Below are 12687 nucleotides of genomic sequence, written 5' to 3'. Positions count from 1 at the left end.
ATGAAGCCAACGACCACAACAATATCAACCGAAAACCCTCCTCCTCAAACTCTTCATCCTCAACAACTTGAATCTGATCTTTCCTATCGTCTCAAATACCTCACTCGGTTCATTGGCTTCTCTCGAGAGGATACCACTCTCATTCATCAATCGACTCCAATTATTGCTCCATTGATCCCAACAGTGACTGAACTCGTTTATGATAAACTTTTTTCCTTCTCCATCACGAAACAAGTCTTTGCTGAATATGCTCTGAAGAAACCATTTACACTTCTGGAAGGAAAAGGATTGGATCATAAGAAGGGAGAACAGTTGAAATTTAGAAAGGACATGTTAGGAAAATATTTGATCAAGTTGATTACTTGTGACTATGAAAATGTGAATTTCTTGAAGGTAAGTGTGGAGTGTAATTGTATAATGTTGTTGATCTGAAGGATGAGATTGAATGACATCCATTTCATGTGTAATGATGACGATGATTACGATATGGTGATATGATGACGCTCTTGTTTCTGATCGACCTGTCGTCTCCGTTTGGTCATAATTACGCCGTTTGTTTCAACTGCCCCAATATTAAAAAATGTTACATCTTTTGGCATTTGGTGTTTTCGCTCATTGACATGCCAACTCACATTAGTACTTGGATTACATTGGAAAACTCCACACTTCAAAAGCAGGAAAGCCAAACATTGTCGTCGATTATATTCACTGCAACACCTTATTTGGATTCGTTTCAGAGATTATCTCCAATGCCATTCTAGAAGCTCCCAATCTCACCTTCTCCACTAAATTCAAAACCATTCGAGCTTTCAACAAGTTGTTTTGGATTCAAAATGATTTATTTTCAAGACATTACCAGCAGGAAGAACAGAAAAATCCATCTTGTTCCATTCAACAACATCAATTGGATCTTTCCATGAGTGAAGGAAATTTGGAAAGTCATGTACATTCCTCGTCGTCGTCATCATTCTCACCATCAATTGCGACATCTTGTGCATTGGGTTTGTCTGGCAGCGTGTCAACTTCAACGGCTGCACTTTTGGATCATCAGGATGGAATGCAAAAGAATGAATCATGTCGTCGAGTCATGGTGGATTTGCATGCGACTGTTCAAAGTGGAAATGGGTCTCCTTCCTTATAATACAAACAGTGTGTTAAGGAACATAATACATTCTTCTTACAACAACAATTATTGCATTTACTATAAAAAAGATGTGCATGTTTTTTTATTACTCTCTCGGTCAGTTCTTCTATTTAACAGGAACCTAATGGAGAAGTAAGGTCAATCCGTTGTTCAATGGTGTCCCTTTATTATTTACAAGATTGAATCCAAGACAAAAAGCCTTTTTTGATTTCCTCTTTCGACAAAAGTTTCATAAAAATTCCAAACGTAACTTCCAGTTCGGAACATGATCGTTGGAAATTCCAAATCTCATCTCTTTGAAAATTTGGTTGGATGCAAAAACTTCAAAGCCTTTCTTCTTCATCGTGTTCGAGTAGTGTACTCCACTAGTGTAAGGAGTGATGATGGGATATCGAATGCGTGCGCAAGTGTTTCATCAAAGGATCAGAAAAAAACACTCCACACAATTGATTGAATTGATAGATATTTAGACTTTATATTTAAAACACAACATATTTATATTAACAATCAACCTCCGCACTTAATTATTACTTTTACTCACACACAAAAAGATGATGAAGGTCCGAGAGGCACTTCATACCACAGAATCATACGGCATGATCGTATTGGATCCAACACAAGAATTGCCTTCCTCGACGTCCGATGAAGAATGTCCATCATGGATGTTGATTGCGGGTAATGTCTCGGAATCATTCACTTGCTGTGATGAACCACACCATCATCAAGAACCTCCTCCCTGTACAACTACACAACCAAGCCTTCACTCAAACATTCGTGGTGATTTATCAGATCTACCCATGGAGGTATTAGGGCATATTTGTAAATACTTGTTGCGTGAGAGAGTCTTTGGAAAAGAGCTAGCCAATGATCTTTTACCTTTATTGCATACTAATAAGACACTTCATGACAAGATTTACTACAATCCGTTCATTTGGAATGATGTACAAGCGGATTTGCATCACTTTGTGGCCTCTTATATGCCTGAGGGTAATTATAGTACGACTTGTTTTTCAGTGTTGTGTGACGAACGATTTAAAAACACTGATTTTGTTATTGGAAGATTTAATGGACAATTCGCTTACTATTATTCAGTAGAATGTGAAATGACAGAAATGTTTTTCTCGTTTGTTGAAACCTTGTGTGACGCGAGTAGTCTGATTCAAAACATTAAGATGCCACTTCCATTAATTTCTTCGTATTCTCCACCTACATGTTCTCCTTCCATTTCTTTCACAAATTTCATGACCACTAACGTATTATCAACCCATACCTCCTCAAAGACAACCACAGACCTTCCAACTTCAATCAATACCATCACCAATGCTAGGAACCACAGTGAACCCATTCCTCTTCTCAAGAAATGGGTCACACATTTTCCCAATGCCAAATCACTCTCATTTGTCTCCTCTAATGAATGTGTAGAAAATGCACGACCTAACGATTTGGTGCCATATGTTCAAGATTTATCATTTTACCATCACAATTCATGTAAATTCCAATCGCTTCAAGGTATTCAAGTAAGCGGAAGCGTGAATGGATTTGAGCGCTTACTCAAGGCTCATTCAAGTGAATTACAATCACTTTCTGCTCTGTCTGTATTCTCATTTACCACAAAATCAAAGCATCAAGAATTACAAAAAATTGAAACAATTCTACAACAATGTTCGAATATTAGGAGGGTCACATTGGAAAATCCCATCATTGTAGAGCCCGATAATTACAATCTATTCATGAAACTTTCATCGAGATTAACATCTCTAAGTTTGGAAGTGTCATTTTCTTTTTTAGCAGAAGGGAATGATTGGAAAAACCTTTGTCACTCACTGACTAACTTGAAAAAACTCAATTTAAATATTGGTAGTTTTGGAAATGGTGATTTCGTGACACCCATTACGGAGACATGTAGCACGCTTAAATTTTCCGCTCTCACGGATGGAATTCCCCTTCCAAAGAATATTACACACTTGGGATTGAGTAATTTTATGGACTCGCCAATTTCAATCATTTTGGATGGCTGTGAGTTGTCCAAGTTGATATACTTGCATGCATACAAGGTATTACTGTCTGTAAGCCCTCAACAACAACCATTTCCACACTTGGAAACCTTTGAATACATGACAGAGATGAGAGATTGCAATGAACGAAGGGTGATACAATTTTGGATGGAACAACACTTGTCTCTCAAGAAATTTTCCTATCAATACGATTGGGATAACGGAGAATTTGCATTGTCAAATTCTGACAAAACTCTCCTCATTAAGCGACATCCGACTCTCCATAGACTCAAACTTGCATGTGACAAGAGTGATGTTCACATTGAACATGCTCCGAGTATAGTCTCAATTATTGGAGTTCCGAGTTCTCTCAAGTTGAATGGAAGTCATGTTCAAAAATTAAGCTTCAACATTTGCAATACTGGAAATGTACCAAGCTTACACAAAACCTCTATCTATGACATTACCCTCAAGCAATGTGACTTGTTTGCTGTGGAGATTGGTAAGAATATTGATCTTTCACACCTCAAGTTTAACTCGAGCTTTATAATTCTTCGAAAGGCTCATTTGACCTTCTCCGATTCGATTCGCGATCATCAAGTATTCGACGTTGCCAATATTTTACCCATGCACTCGGAAACTCTCTCACTGGATGAAATGAAAATTAATTTTCAAGACAAGCTTCCGCTATTCCTCATTGAACGCTTGTCGAATACTCTCTGTCAATTTAATTCTATCAAAGAGTTCACAGCATATTTTGCATGGTTAAAGACCACTATTCGTGGATTCTCTTCACAATTTAAAACCTTAAATGTCTCCAATTTTTTGGACGTCACCACCTATTTAACTAAGGATGAAAAGAATTGCAGACAAATCTCGAATCCACATATGTCTTTCTTGAAAGTAGAGTCTGAAGAACTTGGAGACTTTACAACTATTTCATGTCCATCCATGACTCAACTGTTATGCACAAGTTTGAATCTTAAATATTCCCCACATGCAAAGCCATCACGGAAAATTATCATTGATCTTGAAACTTCACAGTCGTTGAGAGACATTAAGGTTTCATTTGCTCAATTAGTGCTCCACAATGTGAATAATATTCAATTATCTCATGTTCAGTCTCTTGAATTAACAGATCCTTCACTGCGAGTAGAGATTGATTTACAACATTTTCCAAATTTGAGCAAATTGGAACTGTCAAAAATTCAAAGTGAAATCAAAATTATTGCACAAGGAAATGATGAAAGCGACATGACACAATCAAACAACAAGAATGTGACACCACTCTATCATTCCAATCTCCAACATGTATTCATCAATATGGTATATTCCCTCCATGTTCACATGTATCTCATTGCTCCCAAATTAAGAAGTTTCACCTTGACCAATATTTCTCAAACACATCCAGAATCGAAAATTGAACTCGTTTCTACACCAAAGCTCATTCGAAAAATCATCCACTTGAATTTACACAATTAGATTCCTTATGAATAATTGTGTAACAGATTGAACAGTATGCAGCATTCTGAGTTTTGAGAAATTAAAGGTTTTCCAAATAAATGTTCAACTTCAGAAATGATGTTCACAAAGTGAAGGAAAAGCTTTCAGAACACTCGTTTTGAATTCCAAATTTAAAAAAATGATTTCATCCTCCACATGTTCTAACACAACGATGAAAAAGTATTGTATTGAAGCGAACAACAAGTACACGAAATTTCATTATTTCTGGACTGAGGAATCTATCTTTTCACAATGGTACAAACGATCCATGAAAGTGGACGGTATTACTTATTCATGCTGTGAACAATACATGATGCATCAAAAAGCAAAATTATTTGGAGATGATCAAGTGGCAAAACAAATCTTAACATGTACCTCTCAGAAATCCATGAAAGCATTGGGAAGAAAGGTTCAGAATTTTTCGGATCAAGTCTGGGAAGCGAATCGAGAGAGAATTGTGTACGAAGGAAATTATGCCAAGTTTACACAACATGACGATTTGAGAAGAAAATTATTAGAGAATGCTGATTGTGAGTATGTGGAAGCCAGTCCATACGATGGCATTTGGGGAATTAAATTGAAGGAAGATGATCCAAGAGCGAAGAAAAGAGAGACTTGGCATGGTTTGAATTTATTGGGAAGAATTTTGACCCAATTGAGAGACGATTTGATTCAGGAGGCAGAGAGTGCCAAACAGTAAATGAAAATAACACACAAACCGTGTGAATGACACCTTATAATTTATCAAATTAATTAAAATTCTTTGACATTTATTATTGTATCCATATTAAAATTCAATCTTGTATAATGTTGGCCTGCTTTTAGCAATCTTCACTCGTGACGAAATTCTGTATTGATTGTCCGCAAATTCTTGTTGTGACAGAATGGTGGCTGTTACAGGAATGGTAATAATACTCTCCTCCGTTCGAATTTGCACATCGTATTGAATTTTTTGAGGTCGAATGGCATGAACCTCAAAATCAATCTTTCGATTAATTCCAGGTGCAATTGGTCCCTTGTCACAATAAATTCTCAAAGTACTGTTCAGAGAATCTGAAGAATTTCCGTCCATAGCTGCGAACCATTGACTTCGATTTTGATAATCAATTTGGAATCTTCCAGTCACATGTCCGCTATTAATCATCTGCACACTCATTCTGTAGACATCACCAACAACGAGATAACCAAAATTACAGGTACTAGGGAAAATTTGAATATTGCTCAATCCATGCGAGAGCACCCCTGTAGATGTTGGCGGCGAAAGAAGAGCGGAATCCCTCGAAGAATTTGCAAGTTCATTTCTGGAATGGAACGAGGGTGAATTCAATGTTGATGTGCTTTCTAGTGGAGGCACGGTTGTTTTCTTCACCATGGAGGACGTTTTGACCTTAATCTTGGATGAGTCATGCAAAGACTTGTAATCATGATTAGGGATCGCTGTCGCTGTTTTGACAAATGATTTTTTGAACCAGACTGATTTGCTAACATTTTTCACATCGTAAAAGCTTGGGTCATACGCGTTGGCTCCTCTTGTGTGAACGACTTCGAATTGTTCTGTCTCTTCATTATTGAGCGAGGCGTCCTTATAATTGTATTTAACATCATCATCTGCGTCAGTATTGTCCTTCATTGAAGTTGTAGTGTTTTGTGCTGCATTTTGGCTAGAGTTATGTTGTAAGGCAGAATTTTGTTCGTTATTGTTCTCGTTACCACCTGAAATCTGCTCAGTATCTCTTGCTGCAGACTCTTCATTTTCTAATGATGATGATGATGGATGCTTTTCAGAATTTTTCAATGTCTTCTTTTCCTTCTTTGGAATTCCAAGTACTAGTGTTTTCCATGTTTCCAATGCTTCAGGCTCAGCCCAATATTTTGGAACTCCGTCCTTACTCTGCATGGGTTCCTTATATTCATTCATCGTTAAACCATGTTTTTCATTGGAATGTTTTTTTGTGGGGGCTTTTCTCTTTTTGTAAAGTATTTACTTCAGTTATGGATTTTTCTTTCGGATCGTTTTGTTTTGATTTTGTAGACGGCTCTACAGAATCGAATATCTTCTTTTCCACAAATATTCTTGCCAACTCTTGTTTAATTGCCTCCTCTTCTTGTTTCAATTGTTCTGTTCTGGTATCTGCTTTCTCTGGGTCGTAGCTCATCGTCTCGTTGACATAATCCTCTCGTTTGGATCTCCATTCTTTCCATCGCTGAAGTTTTTCTTTCAATGTATTTCTTTCATCTTGAGTGAGAGGTCGGTATCTATTAAAGTGTCTATGATAGAAAATCGATGGATCCAGTTGTTTTAACTTTCCAAGAGGCATGACTGCCTTTGGAATTGAGTAAACAGTTTCTGGGCTTTCCAAATATCGAGTACCTTGGTCATACTTGGTGTAGATGTGAACAGATGATACACTCTTAAACTCTCCAATTCGATCCTCAGATAGGGTCACTTTGTCAGTATTGGATTTGGCTGCCTCCGCTATCGGGGTAATCACCGATTCTGATATATATTCGAATGCGTAGCGTCCATCGAGTGACAACTCAAAAAGTCGTGGAGGAGCAAGATTCTTATGACTGTCATCATTGGGTAGGTCACCAATGAGCGAGACTGGAGGGAGACCAACCTTATTCTTTTTAAAGTAAGCAATCAGTGATTGTGAGAGAGCCTGAATTTCTTCAGTGTCTTCATGCTGAAGAGGTTGCTCTTCTTCTCCCGTTTTTTCAACATTTCCATTGTCTTCCAACGAGTTTGATCCATGAGGACTTGTTGAATGGCTCGTTGCAACAGCTCCTGTATCTTCGTTGTTCTGGCTTGACGTGGCAGGTCGACTTGGTGTTCGAGGAGTGCAAGCTCTGCTGGCCTTTCTTTCTTCAATGAGCATCCTATCTTCATGGATGTCTTTGCTTGACTTTTCATTCTCATTGAAGAATTTAATCATTGATCTACCTGTACCTGTAACAACAAATTCATGGCCCAAAATATCGATGGTTTTCATTCCTCCATTGAAATAGTCAAAGGAGTACATTCCATAATAATATTTTGATGATTTCTTTTGGAATCTCTCCTTATTAATGGACGTAAAGGATAAACTAGATGGCTCAATATCTACAAAATTCTTTTCCAAATCTACAGAAATAATGTGACCGTCCTTTGAGAATGTATACAACTTTTGTGAGGAGTATGTGAATAATGCTTGATCTGGTAGCTCGTAAAACATTTGATCTTTGATGATCTTTACAGTGGCAAAGCCGCTTCTCTCGATGAGAGTGTAAAAATCATTAACATGCATAAACTCATCCTCATCCTCGTCCTCTGAAACAAACAATTTCCCATGAACAACAGGACATCTCCACACTCGAATACCATCTGAATATTGTACGAACTGGGACCCGTCATTAAAGACAACTTTCATCACTAAATCCTCTCGAACATGCACTTCTGCTTCTTTCCATGCATCAAAATTCTTGGCGTACTTGATTGGAGGAAGAGATACGATTGTTCCATCGGGTAACTCTACACATCGTTCACCAGTTGGTGAAGTCTTCAAACAAGCTCCTTGTGCGTTGAAATGGTGGACCTCGCTATTGGGGAAAATTACTTGAGAAATGTCATTTTCAAATCTACGAATCACAACACCTGTTTTTGTGACTGTTACTGATTGCTCTCGTACTAATTGTTGAGTTACTGAGTTCGTTGCAGAATCCCACACTTGAATTATTTCATCTACAGAATTCAAACTAATGCTCATTTTGTTAGTTTCGTTTTGGTAAAGGCCCTTAAACCCGGATCCAAAAATTTTCTTCTTTGAATATTGTTGAGCAGGATAGAATTGATGAATGGCTCCATCTTGTGTCAGCCTCACATGAAGTCCATTGGTGCAACTATAATCAACCTCGGTGCTCGTTGAGTCCGATTGATTTCTCAAGTAGACAAGAAGGGTTGATGAGTCCTCAAAGGTGCATGAAAAATAGCAATTCCTCTTTAGCACATTGTGAGGATTATCCAATGATTTTATGGTGTTTTTAAACCCAAAAATCATTCCATCCTTCTCGACTGTGCACGAAATCATTTTGGCTGTGCAATATTCAGACTGGAGGTAAATAATTGCTCCGTCACTTGGGTAAAAATTTACAGTATCAATATAGAGATTAGAACCTTTTCCCTCAAAAATGTATCTCTCATGTTTTGGGTCTGGTAACTCTTCGCGTTTTGATTTTTCTAATTCTGGCAATGGAAGGGTGACAATATGCTCCGGAACATCCTCAAGTATTGTGGTGTTACCTCGAGGAGTCTCTTTATGCTCATCATCCTCCAGTCCAAATTGAGCCATTTTGACAGCTCTATGATAGGTTTCTTTGTGTTGTCGTTCATACTTGTTATTAAATTGTTGCATGAAATAATCTTGATATTTGGAAAACCACTCCAAGAAGTATGGCTTCACGGAAAATCGTTTTACAAGAGAAATTCTTTCATATCTACATGCGGGAACATCAGTATAAAATGCAAGCAGGACAGAATGGTTGAGTTGATTGTACTTGGAGACAAGAAGAGGCTTCTCGAAAAGTCCAATATTTGAAATTAATTCAATTAGCGTATCAACAGAGAAAACTTCTTGAATATTTCTATCGGTAAAGTTATAATTAAGGCCTCTTTCTTCCATCATTTTCTCAAATTGCTGTAATACTAGCTCCTTATCAATTTCCTCTTTGGAATACTTGTATGGGCCATGAATGTCTTCATCTTTTCCTGATAGGAAATGATAAATTTCAGTTTTGTGAGTGATTCGTTCTTCTTCAGATTCAAGTTGCGCATCTTGGTGTGGATCATCCAAATCAGGGAATAAATGAAGCATTCGTGTAATTTTCCTTTCAACATCCACATTGGTTACATCTTGCTGAATTGGAATGGTATGCAAGGAGTGTTCAGAAATTTTGGACCCAAACGGTATGAGGCTAACATTTCCAATCTTTGGAAGAGTGTTCTTTGGCTCTGTTTGTTGCTCAGCAATATCTGCTTTTTGCAAAAAATTATATGGACTAAAAGTAGTGGAAAGCAGCGAGTTTAAACTCTCTGTAATCTGGGTAGTGACCTTTTTGTCGTCACCATTCGATACAAGTTCAAACTTTTCTTCTACCGTCTTTACAAGTTGTTCCATTAAGCAATGTAGCACCACTGCTTCAGAGCAACAAATATCGGGAACTTTTTCGAGTAGTTTGTTATAATAACTCAAATCAACTTGAATTTTGTCATCTGAGACGTAGGTAGATGTTTGATGTCCAGTGTCTTCCAAATACGAGTCATAGTGATTCATTATGAGCTGGGCATTTTGAACGAGTGTGGAGAAAAATCTTGCTACCTCGCACTCTACATTGTCACCTGGATCAAATTTCGAATTGTCATCATCGTAAACATATTGTACAAAAGAATAATGTATGTACATAATATTCCTGAGGAGATTAGCTCGATTATTTTCCTGTAATACTTGCTGGTGTTTTTCTACGAGTTGGCATAGTCTTTTCTCAGGCTCGAATATTGGAGGTACATTTGGTGTTGACGAAGATGCTGGTGGAACTGTTTTCTTTGGTTGATTGTTGCTTTTTGCTGCTCCACTTCCTCCACTTTTTGGTCTCTGTTTGGTGTCATTGCTTTTTGGTCTCTTTTTCTTGTCGTTCAATTTTTGATTTAATTCTTCCTCAGATATTGGAGGAGGACCTCTCTTTTTTTCCTTCTTTAACACAACAATACAATCGAAATTGACTCCAGCATCCACCAGCTGATTTGCTTCGTCACTAGTTGTTGGATAATCTTTAAATAAAAAGAAGAGTATGGGTGAATTTTTTGTGAGAGGTATTGCTTCTTGTGGTTGTTGTGAAGTGGAAGAGTCTCGGCTGTTGGGTCGCTCTTCAGTCGGAGGAGGAATCTCGGATTGTGTTGCGTTTGTTGACGCCGCTGTGGCATTCTTCTTGTTATTGGCATTGTTTGCCTTTTCTCGCTCCTTTCGTTTTTCTTCCTCCTTTTTTTGTAATTCGATTTGTTTTTTCTTTTCCTCTTCCGCCTTCTTTTTAATGAAATCCTCGATATGAAAATTAATGCTTCTTCGGTAGATGAGAGCTAGAAGACGTTTGCGATCATTTTTCAGGTTGGCAATTTTTTTCTTAATTTCCTCTTCGCTCTCCACCTCTTTTAAGGGTTTTTTGTTTGAAGAATTATTGGAAGCAAGTTTTGTTTCTTCTGCTAAATTCTTTTCATATTCAGTGTATTCTTCAAATTTTTGAGTTTTTGCCAATTGAAGAACTTCATTGAAAATTAAAATTTTAAATCTTGACGGATCTATGGTTGGATTTTGTTCAATTAAAGGAAGATGACCGTACAATGTCTCGAGAAAATTATCTCTTTCTGCCAATTCCAGTTCCAAATGAGCAGAAGGATCCGAAGGGATTGAAGCATTTTCTGTACTCGTTTCAGAGGATCCCAATTCCTGTGATGTCGGGTCTCCTTGATGTTGCTCATTCCGAATTTGAGGTACCACAGGCGGAATGAGAGGATAGCTGGTGTCAAGGTAAAAGGAAAAATACCTGAAATCCCTCTCGTACTTTGGGAGTGTTTTCATGAGGTGATGATGTAACTATTGTTTCAGATGGTGGTGAGAAGCGATCTTGAAGTGTTTGAAAAATTTGATGGATGAATTCAAAGAGCTGATTACGTTATAATTTTTTTTGTTGTAAATATGAAATGGCGCCAAATATTATGATATTTTAATGACCTGATCATTTTACATGTCGACAGCATGCTCGAGGAAGTGATAGAAATCATCAATCCTCTATTGCGATTCATGAATGCTTCCTTACCATTATACGCTCACATAAATTACAAGATCCCCTTGTTCTGTAGTTAGTGGCTCCTCCTTTGATGGATTGTGATTCCTTGATAAAAGCAATTCAAGATTCCCTTAGATCCAACTCGTGTATGTGTGTGAATATTATTATTCACAGTTATTACATTTAATGATGAAATCAACAAGGTTTTCCTGAGCCTCAAATTTTACGACATCATCAATATTGAACAAATTCGGAAACAACCACATTGGGCGAGTGGCCATTCTGAAACTTTGTGTTTCACTGGTTGTTGTTTCTGTTGGAAAGATCTTGTTTTAAACATGCCCACAATGTTATCCAAAGTTCATCGAAAAACTTGGAACTGGTACATGAACATGATGGTGATCCAAAACTCCAGATTTCACAACACCACGTTTGAGTTTCCATGATTAAACAGCTCTCTAATTGGTATTTTACCATTTTGAAATGAACATTTCCACAATAAATAGTGAAACTGCCTTGAGCTAAATCAAATCAAACAAAAATAACTCGTTGAAGAATTTAATTGTCATCATGAACTTTCAGACCAATAACAAACGTTTCAACCTTCTTGCTTCAGGTGCTTGTCTCTTACTCCTTCTTGCTTTGGCATTGGCTGCCATTGCTGTCAATGGTCATGAAGAAGAGCAGAAGGCACAAAAATTTGTCCCTCCTGGACTGGTTTACCTTCCAAAGTGTAAAAAGTTCCATTGTCACAAATGGTGTAAATACGGTTATTTGAGAGATCATTGTGGCTGTCAAAAACGATGTCGATGTAGACATAGACCCTGTCGACCATTCTATTGCCATAAATGGTGTAAATATGGATACAAGAGAGATATGTGGGGTTGTCGAAAATGTCGTTGCAACCATCACAAATGTAAATCAAAGTATACTATCCATCATCATCACCATCATTAAGTATTGAAGACTATGACCATCCCAAGTGGAATATTATTGTGTGTTCCTCTTCCTATGTGTTGAAAAATCAAATTCTTGTTCATTTCGACTCATGTGAGGGAATATCTATAACCTATTGTAAATATGTTTAATTATTGTAAATATGTTTATATAATTAAAACTATGTATATATATATTATTTATAACTATGTACAGAATCTTACATTCATTATTGTCACACACTCTTCAAACGATCGCAAGAAACGATTACGACGATCCCTTTGAACTCTGTGA

The 12687-nt window shown here is 37.3% G+C and overlaps 4 protein-coding genes across 4 annotated transcripts; 3 read left to right on the top strand and 1 right to left on the bottom strand.

Annotated features, from left to right (window-relative positions):
* Positions 1–1141, top strand: FDP41_001517 (uncharacterized protein; the record flags this gene model as incomplete). The annotated part of the gene is made up of 2 exons (XM_044704610.1): positions 1–393; positions 638–1141. The coding sequence occupies 2 exons, from the start codon at positions 1–3 to the stop codon at positions 1139–1141; spliced, it is 897 nt and encodes a 298-aa protein (XP_044563887.1).
* Positions 1142–1695: 554 nt separating this feature from the next.
* On the top strand, positions 1696–4620 carry FDP41_001516 (uncharacterized protein; the record flags this gene model as incomplete). The annotated part of the gene is made up of 1 exon (XM_044704609.1): positions 1696–4620. The coding sequence occupies one exon, from the start codon at positions 1696–1698 to the stop codon at positions 4618–4620; it is 2925 nt and encodes a 974-aa protein (XP_044563886.1).
* Positions 4621–4780: 160 nt separating this feature from the next.
* FDP41_001515 (uncharacterized protein) lies at positions 4781–5341 on the top strand (the record flags this gene model as incomplete). The annotated part of the gene is made up of 1 exon (XM_044704608.1): positions 4781–5341. The coding sequence occupies one exon, from the start codon at positions 4781–4783 to the stop codon at positions 5339–5341; it is 561 nt and encodes a 186-aa protein (XP_044563885.1).
* An 87-nt stretch (positions 5342–5428) lies between these two features.
* Positions 5429–11249, bottom strand: FDP41_001514 (uncharacterized protein; the record flags this gene model as incomplete). Its single annotated transcript, XM_044704607.1, has 2 exons — positions 5429–6544; positions 6627–11249. The coding sequence occupies 2 exons, from the start codon at positions 11247–11249 to the stop codon at positions 5429–5431; spliced, it is 5739 nt and encodes a 1912-aa protein (XP_044563884.1).
* Between the last annotated feature and the right edge of the window lie 1438 nt (positions 11250–12687).

Source organism: Naegleria fowleri (assembly GCF_008403515.1).
Source record: "Naegleria fowleri strain ATCC 30894 chromosome Unknown tig27, whole genome shotgun sequence".
Lineage (NCBI taxonomy): Eukaryota > Heterolobosea > Eutetramitea > Acrasida > Naegleriidae > Naegleria > Naegleria fowleri.
The sequence above is the reverse complement of the archived record's forward strand: the minus strand, read 5'-3'. Positions and strand labels throughout refer to the sequence as shown.